This window comes from Homarus americanus, unplaced genomic scaffold, assembly GCF_018991925.1.
Source record: "Homarus americanus isolate GMGI-L3 unplaced genomic scaffold, GMGI_Hamer_2.0 scaffold56009, whole genome shotgun sequence".
NCBI lineage: Eukaryota > Metazoa > Arthropoda > Malacostraca > Decapoda > Nephropidae > Homarus > Homarus americanus.
In genome coordinates, this window is record NW_024739542.1 from 6,317,065 (window position 1) to 6,334,268 (window position 17,204).

The window sequence follows — 17,204 nt, forward strand, 5'->3', positions numbered from 1 at the left end:
ACAAAATCTTGACTCTACAATGTAACAAATACCGTACAAATAATAACAAACAACAAACTTTATTAATACTATTCTCAACATAAACACACATAATGCAGCAATTAAATCAGTGGAGAGAGAGAGAGATAAGTGTGTGTGTGTGAGTACTGTATTAATACTGTAGACAGCCCCATAATACATTGGCAACCAGCTGTGAGATGGCTATACACGTTGCCATTGCTACACATTATGAAACTATAGAAGTTGTGGAAAAATCACTTCAATACTCTAATGTTCAGGTCACAGCAGTCATACATCTGAGTCAGCTAGCTGGCTGGCTGAACTATTTTTTTTACATAAAATGTGTGTTAATGTATTTTATGATGTCCTATGCATCATTTTTATATTTATTATAGCAGTTTTTATTAATTTTTGGAGGATGGGAGGAGAAAAATTTTAACCATGTATATTTTTACTTTCTTCTGAAATATATTTGAGTTTTTTACCTAAATTTCCATTATAGCAATATTTGCTTTCTGTTTATTGAATTTTAGTCATAAACTAACCATTTCCATTATAGTTAATTTCCATAAAGCAAATTTCCAAAAAATCAGGGATGACTGAAGGCCAAAATTATCACAATCATTCAAAGCAAGACTCTCCAAGTACATATTGAGGCACCTTAGGACTTTATACCTACAACACACACAAAATTCATCACAGATGTTGTGATATGGTACAACTCTTTATGTTCTCTTTTTTCTTCACTAGATTACTTCCATGAAAACCAATTGTTTCAGTCTTCTTGAGATGCAATCTCAAAACAAAAAACAAGGAAGGTAGTTAGAGAAGCTTAACAAAGGGAGAAGTTTAAATCAAAGTGCTTCCTCCTGGTTTTTAAACATTTTGTTACTAGTGCATATTGTATTCAAAGGTCAATCTCTTTCATTCTCTCCATTTCCTGTGACTATCTCCACAAGTAGAGGTTTTGAAAAATATTTTCCATGCGCATATCTCTCACACCAAATTTTGCTACAAAGTACTAATACCTGTACAGTATAGTTCATTCATACTATATCATTCCATCTCTATCTAGCTATCTACTTCCCATCATTACTCCTCCACCACTTTTAAGTGAGGTGGATCAAAAGAAACATAAATCACAAGAAGGGTAAAGAAATAACAAGCATGCCACTGTAAAAAATACTTTACATTAAATTTAAACTACTTAAACTTATTTCTAACAAATGAAATCACAGAAATCACCAACCATTAAGGTAGAATTGGGTTTACAATGTCCTGCTAATAAGTATCGTTCTTTGGCATACTGTGGGGTGGCTAACACGTCATGGATAAACTTGCACAGCCGCTCTGGTCGTGCAGCAACAGTCGGAGCAGTTTCACCCTCTCCACCCGAAGCAATGGAAGTAGTGGAAGTGGTCATTGCCTGCTCTGGTGTGGTCGTTGCTGACAATTCATCAATGTCACATGTGTCTACTCCTAAAACAAAACATTTTATCAAATATGTTTTATGGAGAACATACCGGTATATGAAAATCTAAGAAAATAATAAAAAGAAAATAAATAAAGTTTGTCCTACACTACTTTGCCTTCTAATATGCATTTAAATTTTCTTTTAATGGATCCCCACCATACATATTGTTGTATGTGTTCTTGATCTGCACCAGAGTACGTACTCCAAAATTTGTATTTATACTTCTTCCAAGATACCATACACTATAGCCCTTCCAATCTGGATCCATCCCATCTAGATTTTGCCTCTGACCCGCTTCCACTCTTGATTCCAGATCAGCTTTTAGCCCTTTCACTGTGGTTGGTACACATATGGTCTCTTGTTGTGAGGGTTCACTGGCTGGTACACACATATGGTCTCTGTGTTATGAGTTATGAGAGTTCACTAAGGTTGGTACACATGGTCTCTGTGTTGTAAGGGTTCACTGTGATTGGTACACATATGGTCTCTTTGTGTTGAGGGTTCACTGTGGCTGGTATGTATAGAGATCATCCCTAAAAATTTGCACTCGATAATTTGGCAGGCAAATGTTAGTTATAGTAGGCTGAAGTGGCAATCCCTCAAGTGTTGACATACAATATGAAAAATTTTTCTGCAGTTTGCTTCATCATGTCAAAGGAGAGAGAACGATACTTCTTGCTGTAGCCACCTCAACCTCAGCGGCGAGGCAAGACAGTGCTAATTACTAACATATTCTTGATGCACATAAAACAGATGATACGAGTGATTTAAAATGTGATGAATATTGGCCTAACAGTGAAGAAGAGGAAGAACTAAGTGATGAAAAAAACTCGGACGACACTAGTGAGAAGGACAATGATCCATGTGTGCAGCGGCCAAGGAAACAAACCTTCAATGAAAAGGCAGGTGAGGCTGGGTCTCACCAGCCCATCCAACACAGTTGAATTTTGATTCATCATAATCTGGTATACTGTACATGTAACTGATGCTGGCACTCTGACTGATAATTCACAAGAACTTGATTTCTTTTTTAATTTATTGATAAAGACTTAGTGGACAATGTAGTGATGGAGACTAATTGCTACTATGAACATGTACATGGAACACTGCCTACTATTCAACCTCATAGCAGACTAGTGGAGTGGACAACAAGAGATGAGATGCACCTTTTCTTTTGTATAATGATGCCACAAAATAAAAAAGAAAAAAATGACTACTAGTCAACAGATACCATATTTAAACAAAGGATTTTGGGGAACTGATACCCTGTGATAGACTTCCACAATCCTAAACTTGCTTTATCTCACTGACGACACAACTTCTTCAAGGTGATAAACTACAGAAAAATCTGCCAGTTCTTAATTATGTATGCACAAATTTCAATACAACGTTCAGACCCTTTAAAGATGTCTTCATAGATGAGAGCCTGGTGAAGTGAAGTGGAGGGGGTCACCTTGGCATTGGCAGCACATTTCTTCAAAGTGTCTTCATTTTGGAGTAAAACTGTGTGACTGTGAAAGTGGTTACAGTTCACACTTCATTCTGTATACTGTACTGGGAAGGAAGCAAGAGGTTGTGCATGATGAAAATCTCGGTATTTTTGGTTCTGTTGTTCTGTTGTCAAAACATTACTGCCTCCTCATCTCAAGAAAGCACATGTACTCTTTGTTGACAAATGTTATACCAGCCCTGACCTCTTTCTTTCCTTCCTCGAGGAAAATACTGGTGCATGTGGAACTGTGCGAGCAAACAGAAAAAGCATGCCTAAACTTGCTGTGCTCAAGCATATGATACAGCACAGTAAGAAAATTCTGTGATTCAAGTGATGTGTTAATAGAGTTATACACATGCTCCCTACTGCTCACAAAGGAGGGATGTGTGATAGTGGCAAGAGAGACTGACAACAGCAAGTTGTGAGAAAGAAAAAGCGCATGGTTGTTAAAGTATGATTACAAAATGAGGCTGATGTGAAGCGGTATATCAAGTTCTTTATCCATATGTTGGACATATCATTTCTCAAGTTACTACAAGCACCAAGTGAAAATAGGTAGTAACCAGCCACTGCCAAACTTTAGTAATAATGTTCTCCACCAAACATCACACTAATGGCCAAATTGGAGTACATGCCTAACACCTAGTGGAAAGGCACTTCATTGAACCTCTTGCAGGACATAGATGCCATGTGTGTGCCCACACAACCAGGGGGGTAGAAAAAGCAACAGCGAACAACATAAGTGTTGACAGTGTAATGTCCCTATCTGCAATTACCCATGCTTTGAGGCATACCCCACACTGTAAAACTATTGAAGAGATGGTGTGGTGTGAGGAAATCAGTAAATACTGTGTACAGTACATAATAGTGTGTAAGTTGGTGCACAAACTAATCCCACGTGCAATGTCCATTATTGAGGAAAACACATGAGAATATAATGCTGCAGGTGTGGTGGAGCAGACATCCTCCACATCCCATACTTTGTTATATTTAGCAACAATTATCAGTGCATTATAAGCTTATTTTGCTTGAAAATTAATGCTGTTTAAAAAATTCACTTATACAAACCCATTGATGATTTTATAGGAAAATATAATACAGTACTGTAAACTAGCTGAGTTACCCAGATGGAGAGACAGGAGATAGTGTATGACCATCCCTTAGGCCACCTGCACCTCCCCCTACCAAATTTCAGCTCTCTATCTTCAAAATTGTGGATATGCATAAGGAACAGATACATAGTACACATACAAAAAGTATTTTATATACAGTATACTGTGGGAGAGAAACACATGGTTCCATCGTGTGTCTGGCATTTGGGTCTGAGCTACTCCCCACCCCAGAACCATACTACTGTATTACATAATCCACCTACCAGGTGGGTGTCTGTATCCAGACAAGATCCGCACATTTTTATCACTAATATAGTTTAAAAGTTTAAATATGACAGCTAATTTATTTCTAATTTACTAAAAACAGCCACACAAGGTAGCTAGGCTTAAGAATTATATGACCACAGTGAAAAGGTTAATCTGAACTCAAGTCTGGACAACTTCGCACGTGTGCGCGCGCACACATAAGAATAGCACCATCCCATCTATTGTTTAAAATAATAAACGACTCCTGATTTACGTAATGTACAGCCCTGTAAATGTATTGAACGCATATCATTATGTCTAAATCACATGTAAGTTTGTATATTTTCAGCCACCGGCTGGAACTCTATTAATAAACCGTTTATTATTCGCGCACACACACACACACGCACACTGCAAAAGCATTAGTGACAATTTCAAAGTAAGTTCTATATTAATCATTTATTACATTAAAATGATTTATCACATTTGTATTAACTACATGAGAGCTACGAACAGCCATTATCTAACACAGTTCACTGTCAACACTCAACCAGATATATCACTACTGTGACCTGACCGACTGACAAGTAACATGTTACCCCCGAAGATATCCTACATCTTATAACTTTAGAACACAGGGAGATACAGTACGACCACTATACACCAGAATTTGCTTTTCAGGGGTCCTCTGAGGAGCTCCAGACCACCCCTTTATTCACCGGAAATATTGAAAAAAGTCCGGAAATCCAAGATCAGTCTGGATGGCTTGTGTGATCGTATTTGCAGTTGAGCGTCTATGTACGGGTGTTGTGCAGAACATGCCTCTGTCTGAATCCTGTCTCCTCTGCATTATATCAGTGTGCCATATCTCGCTACCTACACTCATTTACGTAAAAATTTTATGTAGAATACGGGGTTTTAAGAAATGGGTGAAACAATGTAGATTAACTATTTTAAGAAATGGGAGAGTACCTATCTTAAGAAATTAATAAAATACTGTAGAGTACCTATTTTAAGAAATGGATAAAAAAAAATTCTCATGAAAAGAACAACACTTACTCACTGAATACTGTACAGTGTTCTAATCAGATTTGCTGTAGGCCTAACAAGAGTTAAGACACTGTGTATGTAAACAGGCTGGGAGTGTTGGGGCAGACCAGGAGTTGCCACATTCGCCAGGTTTACTTATTGATTCAATATTATGTTTTCGTACGAGCAGACTCTTGTGGTGTGAAATTATTCATGATCAATATAACATCTCCAATAACAGAAAAAATACAATATATAATTTGTAATTTGACTTGAAAATAAAAGGATAAACTGTATCGGAAGATATTCACTCAGGATGGAGAGAGAAAGCTTTCAGCAAATCAGCTTACAACAGGGTCATTATAACATTGTAAAGTATTTAATGTGGATATATTTTCCTAACAACGGCATTTACTACCTTTGAGTGATAAATGATGACTTGATTTGTCTACTTGTACACTTAGACAACTGATTAATGAATAAACCTGTTTCGGCTTTGTAAACAAACAACCGGGAATTTAATACTCATTTGGGTTGAGTGTGGGATAGTTTTGGGGGGAAAGTTTATTATTTTAAGATAATACTTTATCAACCCGGCACCAAATGAACCTAAATAATATGATAATTATGAGGAAATCACAAAGATGTGTCAAAGGGACCCCTGGGAGAGGGAGGGAAGGAGTGGGTGCCACACACCCGTGCTACCCCCTGCCTGCTGCTCCCTGATACACACTCATCTCCCACACACAATATACCCCTACACTCTTTATATTTTTCTTATATTTGTCTTACAGTACTGTACAGTACAGTATTTATTTAACACTTTACAGTATGTATCAATCATATCAGTGCAAACAGTTGTAAACAACCAGACTTTGTCTGATATTCAACCCATTGTTCTATCTCTCGTATTTTTTTATTGTTAATGTAACTGTGTTTTGCTAAAAATATTACGTGCTTAGTTGTTGAGGCGCAGTAATACCATTATAAAAACAACTGGTTTCATGAAAGAGTCCAAATAAGCAGTGTAATGTCCAAAAACTTTCCCCCTCTATAGATTCACTTTTTCTGTACTTCCGCATTTTCTGACCTGGGGTCTATCCCCATTAGTCTGGTGTATCGAGGTACTATTGTACTTCACTTGATGGCATAACCACCCCCATACCCTAAGAAACTGGACACTAATACCTGACCTGACCTCATTTAGCAACTTATTTCACACCTTATTGTACCTGTTCCAACTATTGTACACTCACCTAAACCACATCCTATGAATCAGTATTGTTTATTACTGTACCAACTTTCACACAAAAAACAGAAGGATTCAACATTAATCCATCGAACAAATAGATCACTCAGGAGTCCAAGTGGCTATGGGCAGAGAGACAAACCTTTTCCATCTGGTTACCTTCACAATACTCAACCCAGTTAAGATTTTAATATGACTAATCATATACTGCATAAAGGTAACTTCCTTAAACATATTTCCTTTATTTTTAAAAGGTGTATGTCCTAACAGTTAGCTTACTGTAAGTACATCAAGATATGGCAATGACAAACTAGGTGCAAACCTTAGACAACCCTGCTTGGCCAAGGCATCAAAATGATAGTTCAACTTCCTCTTATACAAAAGGTGCAATCAAAGACAAAAGTCGTGTCGTGGTTTTGTCCAAAGATTAAATATAACTCGAAAAACATTATGAGAGCCCCTACCGCAAGGCAGAGCGCACCAAAAGTTTAGCCCTTCGGCATATGTTTTCACCAAATTTCACGACACTACTTTTGGCTTTCATTGTACAGTGTTGAGTAATATAAGAAAATTAATTTCCTAAACAAAAGGTACTTAACAGATTTAATTTCATAATCATATTACAATTGCGGAACCTTAACTAACCTTTGTTCTCAGTTAAAGGCTTGCGTCTGGATCCGGTCTTTGCTTCAGCCAATCTTTGTTTAAGCATCTGTAATTTTTCCACAGAGAGTTGCTTGAGTCCCAGAAGTCGAGACCTTGTGGGAGGCCCCGTGCGGTGTAAAGACCCACTGGGACTCTCATCTTCAGGCCACTCTGGAGTGATATGCTCTAAGGGAAAGAGATACTGGCTGCTACGCTGTTCCAGCACCAAGCGCCACTGTCGGTCCTCTGGCCCTGTGATCTAGAAGAAAAAGAGATAAATATGTAAAGTGGCACCTCTCTAGTTTAAACTAATTATGGCACCACCAAGGCTGAGGATCTTACCTTGCAACCTAGTCATGCAAATTAAGCTCTTTTCTAGAAACAGGCATTTGAATCATCATTTTCAAAACTGCTCTGAAAGCCTAACAAAGTATTAGGCATAAACGTTATACAAGATAATCGTCAAGTAGTGGTTATTACATATACCATAATTCCATTACTACATAGGGTAAATTCCAATTAGACTCCCAACAAACATCTGTAACAGGGCTTTATGTAACCCTATACGGTGCTATTATAGCATGCAGTCTACATGATGCTTAGGTTAGATCAGGTTAGATTATATTTGTAGACTGTACACTATAGTAGCACCCCCGTACAGTATTTAGCATCAAACCGATATTCTTGTCCAACATGCCAAAATTCCACAAGGATATGAAATCAGGTGGGCCCTGTGACACAGTATGGGTAAGGTTACCACAACCACTGACTGCCAGCTGTACTGGTAAATGGATTATTAGCTCATTGAGACAAATCTTACAAACTGAAGTAAGCAAAGTCTGGAGTTTGGTATAATAATAATAAGAATACAGAGAACCACAATATACCCAAAGTACTCAAATTTACAAGGGTAATGCACTTAGCTCTTTGAGAAAATACAGAATTGTAAAGGCAAATCTTTTGTTAAATGGGATACAGCTGGACATTGCTTGATACTAGAAATCTATTATGACCAATGACAAACAGTGAAAGGAAAGGTGTTAGCCTTGTAAGGTAAATGTTGCTCCTAACCTCTCTTGTTAGGGCATTGGTTGCAAAGGGAGCAAAATATTATATTTTTACTAGTACCAGTGGTTATAAAGTACATTACAGCTTGACCTCGCAAATTAGTGTCTCAGTTGTCTGTTTTTCTGCAAATCAGTGCATTTACATGAGCACTCCCCAATTACCATGTTTGAGAGAAAAATCATTAAAATACTCTTATGTGGCTTGGAAATAAAGAAAATATAATATAAGACTTTAAAATAAGAAAAATGAAGAGCATGGGTGTGTATGTGTAGGAAGTGAACGTATGTAATGAGGCAATAGGCTGTAACTGTGTAGCCAGCCCAGCCGCTGCTAAGCAGCCCTCCCTCCCCCGATGTGATGTCATGAGATATACACAGTACAGATCAACTGCAGCCTGCCACATGTGTCTGAGATAGCTAGGTGACTGCTTGCTGAACTGTCACATCACCTCGAGGATGGTTCGAGTGAAAGAAGAGCTGTTTTTTGTACATAAAATATGTATTTTATGATATACTATAAATCAATTTTATTGTTTATCATAGCAATTTTTATTCATTTTTGATGCATGCAATTCAAAATTTGTTCAAATTAAGCTAACTTTGGGCTCACTAAATTTTTTGAGTCTGAACCACATTGTTTATAAAGAGTGGAATCAGTGTAAAAAAAACTGTCCAATATATATGGCATTAAAGCATAAGTTTGAAATAATTAAGATTTATGTTGTACAATTATAATTAGTTATTTAGCAAATGATTAGCAAATTTTCATATGTTTTTAATGCATATTTCCATGAATTTGCGAGGACAACCTGTCTGTCAAAGAGTTTCCTACAAAAAACAAGAGGTTGGTAACAACCCATTAACAACAGAAGAGAAAATAAACTGCCACAACATATAAAACAAACCAGCTGGTGTTCCCTGAAAGGAAGAAACATTTATTTATAGCTAACTGTTTTCATGATTTTCTATGCTAAATCATTTGGAATTCAGAGTACAAAAAGGATTCAGTTGAATTTCTCCACCATTAAAAAATTATGGACAATAAACTGACAATAAGGTGACTAAGTGTTTCCCAATTTTGAGAAACACAAAAGGTTAATTGTGATGAAAAGATAAGACTCCTTACCAACAAGTACACAGTATCCAAGGAGTTATCCCGGCACAAGTGAAGCTGTTTAACAGGAACAGTTATGTATGTTCCTCCTACTTCCTTTCCGCTGCTGAGTTCAATGAAAGACAGTTCCCCGAGCTCCGTGCCAATGATGGCCAAGGAGGCATCACCCACGAGTGTCTGCCACCTGGGGACACATGGTAAATTTTGATCTTGTAGATAGGAAATGGTTAAGGATTTCAAAGTTGTTCTCTAAATGAAAAGCTTAGAAAATTTGTCCAAACTTCCTTATATGGGAATATCATCACTAAGCTCATTTTTTCATGATTTACAGGTCTGTATATTCAAAACAGTTTATCCTATCTGCTACACTGTTAAGAAGAGTATCAACTTCTTGCTTGGGAACATGTACTGGCTGGCCATGAGATTCCTTATCTCAAGTTTTCAGGTACTTCTCTGCATCCAAAACAAGAAAATAAAAATATGACATTATATAAAATTGCAGCTTCATGTTAAATACTCTTGAACACGTCCTCCACTAATTACCACACAAGGGAAGTGGGGCGTGCTCGGCTACCATTAGGAGGAAGAACCAACACATCATCTGTCTTAAAGCGATGATCACGAGAAGTGCCAGGATCGAGCCGACTTCCTAGAGGCACAACAAACAGTGTGCCATCTTCACCTGAAACACAAAGTAAAGGTATATACAGTATATCTACCAAGAGTTGAACCACAATTACAGTAAATATAATTTGTTAGAAGTTCTTCAACAAAGCAGCATTCAAACTTGAGTCTACAACATACCTAAACCTAAACTTAATATTGTACTATACAGTACTTTATAACATACCTAAACTCAGTACTCTAGAACATACCAAAACTCAGTACAATGTACTACACTCTAAAACAAACCCAAACTTAGAACTTAACAACATATCCAAACTTTGGCCTCTACAACATACCCTGACTCCACAATGCTAACAAACATGACTTCCTCACAATGCCCTATTATTGTGGTCTCCAACATTACAGTATTTTTAATGTTTATGAGTTACCCCACATAATCATGACAAAACCCTTTCCTCATTTGTAATCTAATTATAAAGAAGCCAAACCAATAAATAGCATTTGTAACCAATTGCTCCAGTTTGTTGGAAACATCTTTGATATTTGACCATAAGTGTGATTCAGAATCTCTGAGCTAAGTCCTGACCAAGTGCAAAGCACATCTAATAAACTTGCCTCAACCACTTCAGTCACTTTAAGTCTCAGAGTGTAAGATGCGTAGTCATAATACAGTAATATCTCCATTAGTCGGAATCCCTCAAACCCGGAACTCTACGACAGCAGGAAACGAAATTTTCCCGGAAAATCATTCTCAAAGCCAGAATTTTCCAGAAAATTCTGAGAAAAATTTCCCGATACCCAGAAAATTCCAGGGATAGGGGATATTTTTTAGGGTTCAAAAGATGATGTAATGGGCAATTTCTGGAACATCCAAGAAAATTTTTCAGTTACCTGGAAATTTCTGGAAAATTCTGGGATGAGGGATTTTTTCCGGCTTTGATTGAGTCATCTTGTTACCTGGAAATCTCTCATTCCTGGAAGTGCTCTGCACCAATTTTTCCAGCTAATGGAGATATCACTGTAATAACAGATTCCACCTCTCCTATATGAAAAGTTGAATGCTGACTTTTTTTTAGCTTCAAGTATAACTCTTGACTGGTACTGTAAATATATTTAGTCTCAAATTTTGATTGGCAATAGTTTACACACTTCTGTAATTAGTACTTACAAAAATTAACATAAACAAGATACTATGACTGCTAAATCTCTTCTACTCCTTGGGTTGGGGGTTAAAAGGGCAATACAGTACAGTAAGTAATCGTTTAACGTTGCCCCTGACAACGTTGTTACGTTATAATGTCACTATTCTTTAGATGCCCATGATTCGGACAATGTCCCGCTGATTCAGTATAACTTTGTCACGAACTACTTTATATGGCGCAACACCCTCACTCATCTTGGCGCGCTATGCTCTCTCTCGCAGAGCGTCACAGCATCGCCAGGCTTTGTTAGGCTTCCACAGCATTCGTGCGTGTTTAAGTGTTTTTGCTCTAAATTCTGTACAGTACTGTACTCTAACCATTCGAAATGGCTTCCAAGCACCTATTGATGCTAGTGTTGTGAAGAAGCAAAAATGGAGGAGAAACCCCAGTCAGAGCAGGAGGAGGAGCCACCGGCCGGGTCTTGGTGACTCGCCACCCTCCTCCTCTCCACTACCCACCACACACGTGCTCCACCTTCACCCATCAGTGAGTAAAATACAAAATTATTTAGTTTATTTATATATTTACTATTTTCTATAAAAATGCCATTGAATTTATGCATATGTAATGTATTTATGGGGCAAAGGGAGGCTGGGGAACGTAATTCCAGTATTTTATCTATTTCTTATGGGGAAAATTGATTCTGTTAACGTCGCGGTTTTCAGGAACAGAACCACATCGCTAAACGAGGACTTACTGTACAGTATATATATTTGTGTGATATTACACTTTTTTACGAGAGTATTATGTTCTGATATAAACACAAACAGCTGGGCTACTATAAATAATGCAATGTAAATGTACTATTACTTGTACAGGGGTATTTGTTTAAAAGAAATGATTCCGCAACAATTATATAGATCTTCCAACACTGAAGGTAACATAAGATAGGTACAGTACACTGTTTATATATGGAGAACCCTGTCATCCACCTCTTTATCAAACCAAAAAGAGTTGGATAATTTTTTCTACTCGCAAGCTTCTTCCCACTTGGTATCGGATGGCCAGAATCGCACCCACTTGACTCATTGCTCTCCTAACCAGTATATCCTACACACCATTCTTCCACCTAATTCTCAGTTATCACTTTTTTCTCCAACCAACCACAGCTGTAGTAACATTGTTTTTAGAGTGCAGTACAAATATTTCATTCATCATTTCCATAATATGTTGATGTGACCCCAAAAATCCTTGATGGCCCTCGGTCCAGTACTCCTTTCACTTCCTCATTATCCTATTTCTGTGTACTGTATAATATTCTTCATGTCCTATTCACCTCGCTTATTGCCCTTGAGCCTCTAACATACTACAGTACATCCCCTTACATCTTGAGTCAATGCTCCACAACCACACAGTAAACTATGCTCAACATTCCACTAAGCATTCCTCCCCTATACATTTTTATCCTTACTTCCTCTACCACAATTCCCCCTCAATACATTTATCATCTTTACCGACTCAATCATTCAATTCGCCATCCATTGATCTTTTAATTGGCACTTTTATACTGCATACAGTTTCACTAATACAGTATCTGTAATTTATTTCAGAGAATTGGGTATAAATACTATTCTGTCTCTGATCAAAACATATTAGACAATGGGAAGGAACGTAGTTCTTTAAATTTGTCATCATTAGCATAAGATATGGTGACTCAAAAGTAGCCTCCTCATTTTCAAATGTTAGTTAGTTACAGTAATTAAACACATCAACTTTAAAGCAATACTGTTACAGTTAAAAGATTAATAACCAAAATGAGAACATTTCTGTAACAATATAGTTTAACTTCATCACAGCAGCATTACATATCTGATCTTTCTTTTGGAAACTCACTTGCAACCAGCAACCATTCTGCTGTGGGACTGAAGGCTAAAGCTACTGGCTTCCTGTTCTGTTCAGTGGTCCAGGGTATTCTGCTTGTGGTGGACTCCCCCTCCCGGTGGTTGAAGATGATAATATCACCACCACTGCCAGGAAAACATTCTAAGTGTTACCAAGTCTTTTTTTATTACTGTTTGTGGTATATCTTGTCTACCCTCATGTTGCCCAAAACTAAGGTGGGCTTAAGACATAATGGGTGACTTGAACAATGGAATCAACAAGCTACATCATCTGAATACTATTACTGTACTGTATAAGAATATTCTTTCAACACATGCAATAATTATATTTGAAGCTTCTCAAGTCTTGAAGAAATCTGTAAAACTCCCAAGACATGAAGCTCTAGTTTATGGGACAAAGAAGACTCTAATAAAAAGATTTATTGACATTTACAATACATAGTATTCAGTAGACTTCATAAAGCACCAAATGTTTATAAAGTAGACAATAAAACTCCCCTGACATCGATTCCAATCAATGAAATCTATAAAGGTTATAAATTACTGTCATCTTGGATGTTTACAATGGAACTGAGAATACCAGGGTAATGCAGATCTCACTGTACTGAAATTAGACAAGCCAATCCAGTTTTACCCATAATGAATACGAGTTACTAATTTTTAACAGTAAGAAAAGGAAGACAGCAGAGAAAACATACTGAACTCTCCCCCCCCCCCTCCACAGTTCTTAAAACAGTTGAACTGATGAGGAAAGCAAAAAATACTGTACTAAAAATGTGCTGTGGCCTCACCTTGTAGCAAGAGCTGCAGTGATGGCTCTGGGTGTAGTGGAGGTGGTGGCAGTGGTGAAGTGGTTGCCACGAAGTCCACCCACCAGCCGCACCACCTCGTAAATACCCCCTACCATCGCACCATTCACCTGAAATTGGTCATCATTGCTTGTTAATATTGTATGAAGATGAAAAGGACTAAGAAACACTTAACATTACTCAAGATAAAAAGGTGTTGTATTCAGTACGACTGTACTGTATAATTAAAATTACCGGTACCCCCAATTCTCCAACTTAAAAAATGCACATTCAAGTACCTGTACCTGTACTGTATACAGTAAGAAAAACCAAAAGTTGAAAACTTAGCCAAACTAACTCAGACCTAATACACTGACCAACTTAGCTTATATAAACTTGAGAATGGAACACCCATCAAGTTGCATGCACATGTTAATTCTGTGTGGGGCAAGTGTTTGAGGAATTAATTTTCAAATTTTAACTGACCTCAGTTCAAAACATGTGGCATTAGAGTTTAGTAATTATCATGAGCTACGCACAAACTGAATATATTTCAATTCTATTTTGGACAACAGTCTTGAGGAACCTTAACAAAAAATTTACTGAACTCATCTGCAGGTAACACATAACTGTGAACTAGAGCTGGTTTAACAGTGAAGTGACACACACCTACACCAGATCTTATAATTATTATGTAAAAGAGTTTACATCACCATGATTACCATTTGAAGGTAAAAGTACAGTACTGATACACGTAAAGCTGTCATCTAGGGCACAAAACAGAGTAATGACTGGCAGATATTTTATTTCATCATTCTAGACTTACCTCACTTCAAGAACTATATACTGTAATCCATGAAAAGTAATGTACTACACTGTGCCACAATACTGGTTTATTACTACTGAACCATTAAACTGACAGCAAAAAACTAAAACTTCAAAATAAAATTCAATATCTAAGTACATATCAGAAATTAGTTATCACAAGTTTCATTCCCTAATTGATGTTATGGAAACACATTGTATAGTAATTAGTTAATCCTGTCAGTCTGCTTAGTGAAACCTTAAATCTCTACTTATAAGGAAAATTCAACATACACACTATTGAAAATGCAACTCTAGGGAAGACCTCACTTTTGTCGTTTGTTTTTCAATTGAACCAGACTCTGTTCATTCCATAGGTTTGGTTAGCTTAAAACACAACCCTGCCCATACAAAACAACAACAATATCCTAAACAAGACAAATAATGTAATTACTATACTGTAAATAAAGTGAGTTAAACAATACAGTACAATGGACTGCAATGTATAAAAAAAAAAAAATTGTTGCAGATTTTTTTTTATAATTATATTGGGACACAGTATTTGTAAGTCGGGTGTTTGTTAATTGGGGACTGCCTGTACTTGGTCTTAGGGTCTTAGTGAAGGGTTACTGTCTTCCCCTGCATACAGTACTTCAGGAAATTGCATAATTCAGAAGATAATTTAAATCTATTTTTTTTATGATCTATTGTGAACTGAAATAATACTTTTTATATTAAACTGCAGCTTTGTCTTCAAAAGGCATAATAAACACATAATACAGTACACAAGTTAGATCACTACGTGTACATTGCATGTGCAGGTTGAGTCATGGACGGAAGTTTGGGTGTGGTCTCAAAGACTATTACACTAATTAATGTTCCTCACTTTCATGTGAAATACTATGCAGCAGCATCTATAAAAGGCTCAGTCACACCATGGTTTTCTAGAACGGTCTTTCATTCTCTCAAAGGACAAGAAAAAATTCCTAAAAATCTGATCAAAGATATAAAAATCCAGCTCTATGAATTTCTGCAACACGATCTTATATACAATACTGTATATGCCACGTGTTGCAAGATTCCACTGAAAGTGAAAATGGATTTACCCAGTAAAACGCAGAGGGCCCCCCAAATTCGCGGGGGATAGGTTCTCAAAATGGCCGCGAATCGCCAAATCTGCAAATATCATTTGAAATATCATTTGCTGACCGGGGGGCAGGGGAAGGGGGGGCGGGTACATTTTTACTTGTGTACAAAGAAATGTATACCCTGTATTCCCTTTATGTGTTTGCCTTTTGGACAATTATTTCCTTTACCTGTATTGTATATATGTGCATGTGTGTGTGTAGACACATATTTACAACAAAGGTAAAGGAAATTACTCTCTCTAGAATAAATGGCTCCCTGTCCCAGTCGCGAAATGCCGGCAACTTTAAAACTACCCAAAGACATTCTTGGGTACATCCAGGGCGTCATCCGCGAATAATAGAGGACTGCAAAATAGAAATCTGTGAAAATAGGGGGCCCCCTTTACTGTATATATGACGCACATGTCTTCATGGGTTGTGACCACCTGTCTCAGTGTAAACAAAGTACTATACGCATCACGCTTGTTGGACCTGTCGATCACGGTCAGTTCATGTTGCTTCTCTCTGGAATATACATCTATGCTCTGCCGTGCAAACTTTTTCCACTGTTTTTCCATCATTGCCCGGTGTTTGAGCCATTATATTTGATAACCCTGGACCAAGCACCTAAATCTGGTACAGATAATGGAAAAGTATCGTTGTTCTTTTTTCCCCCCCGAGAGAAGGTGTCCCTCATATTTCGCAAAATCTCATAATTCATAAGGGCTAGAGCAGCTATTATTTTGAATTCTGGGGTTTTTACTATATCGATTTTTACTTTATCTATTTCATAATTTTTCTAATCTTATTAAACTGTGCTTCACATTACAGAAAAGATACGAAAATAACACATAGGCCTCATAACTTACATTTTCAGTTTCCGAATGGCAATGATGAGTCTATAAGATTATGGCACAAAATAAATAAAGTACTGAACATGACATGCACCCATCAGCCATAACCAAACCACATTATAGCCTAAGAGAGTTGGTTAGGATAAGTTAGTTCTGTTACATCTAATGAATATGATGAAATATATGAATCCAAGACATTTTTTTCGTGATATCACACCAAGTAATCATGTAAAATGAACAAAAGGAAATATTTCTTCAAATTGAAGGTGGTCACTCTATGGAACGGTCTACCAGCTCAAGCTATGGAATCGAGATGAGTACTGTACTGGGCTTTAAAATAGCCTAAGACAAAATTATCAAGAACACTGGAGGGATTCTACACAGGCCAGTGGCCTCATTCCCACAGCATGACCACCTCCAGTGGGTGATCATTAGATAGACAAGGTAATGAATAGACTACGTACATTACTCGGTCAAGGCAAAACAGCCTGACAGGCTATATTACTGGTCATGGCAAAATAGCCTGACAGGAT

The 17,204-nt window shown here is 37.3% G+C and overlaps 1 protein-coding gene across 5 annotated transcripts in view; it reads right to left on the reverse strand.

The window, feature by feature from the left end:
* LOC121874922 overlaps positions 1–17,204 on the reverse strand; it is a 67,443-nt gene that overhangs the window by 49,337 nt on the left and 902 nt on the right. For 4 of the 5 annotated variants that reach the window (XM_042379271.1, XM_042379275.1, XM_042379274.1 and 1 more), the window contains exons 2-7: positions 13,890–14,017; positions 13,091–13,224; positions 9,972–10,110; positions 9,441–9,612; positions 7,248–7,506; positions 1,250–1,479 (exon numbers count right to left, since the gene is read on the reverse strand). In XM_042379271.1, the coding sequence (XP_042235205.1) occupies positions 1,250–1,479; positions 7,248–7,506; positions 9,441–9,612; positions 9,972–10,110; positions 13,091–13,224; positions 13,890–14,005 (1,050 nt within the window). In that variant the 5' untranslated portion in view covers positions 14,006–14,017. The remainder of the gene's footprint in view (positions 1–1,249; positions 1,480–7,247; positions 7,507–9,440; positions 9,613–9,971; positions 10,111–13,090; positions 13,225–13,889; positions 14,018–17,204) is intronic. The other variant, XM_042379273.1, reaches the window with a different exon arrangement.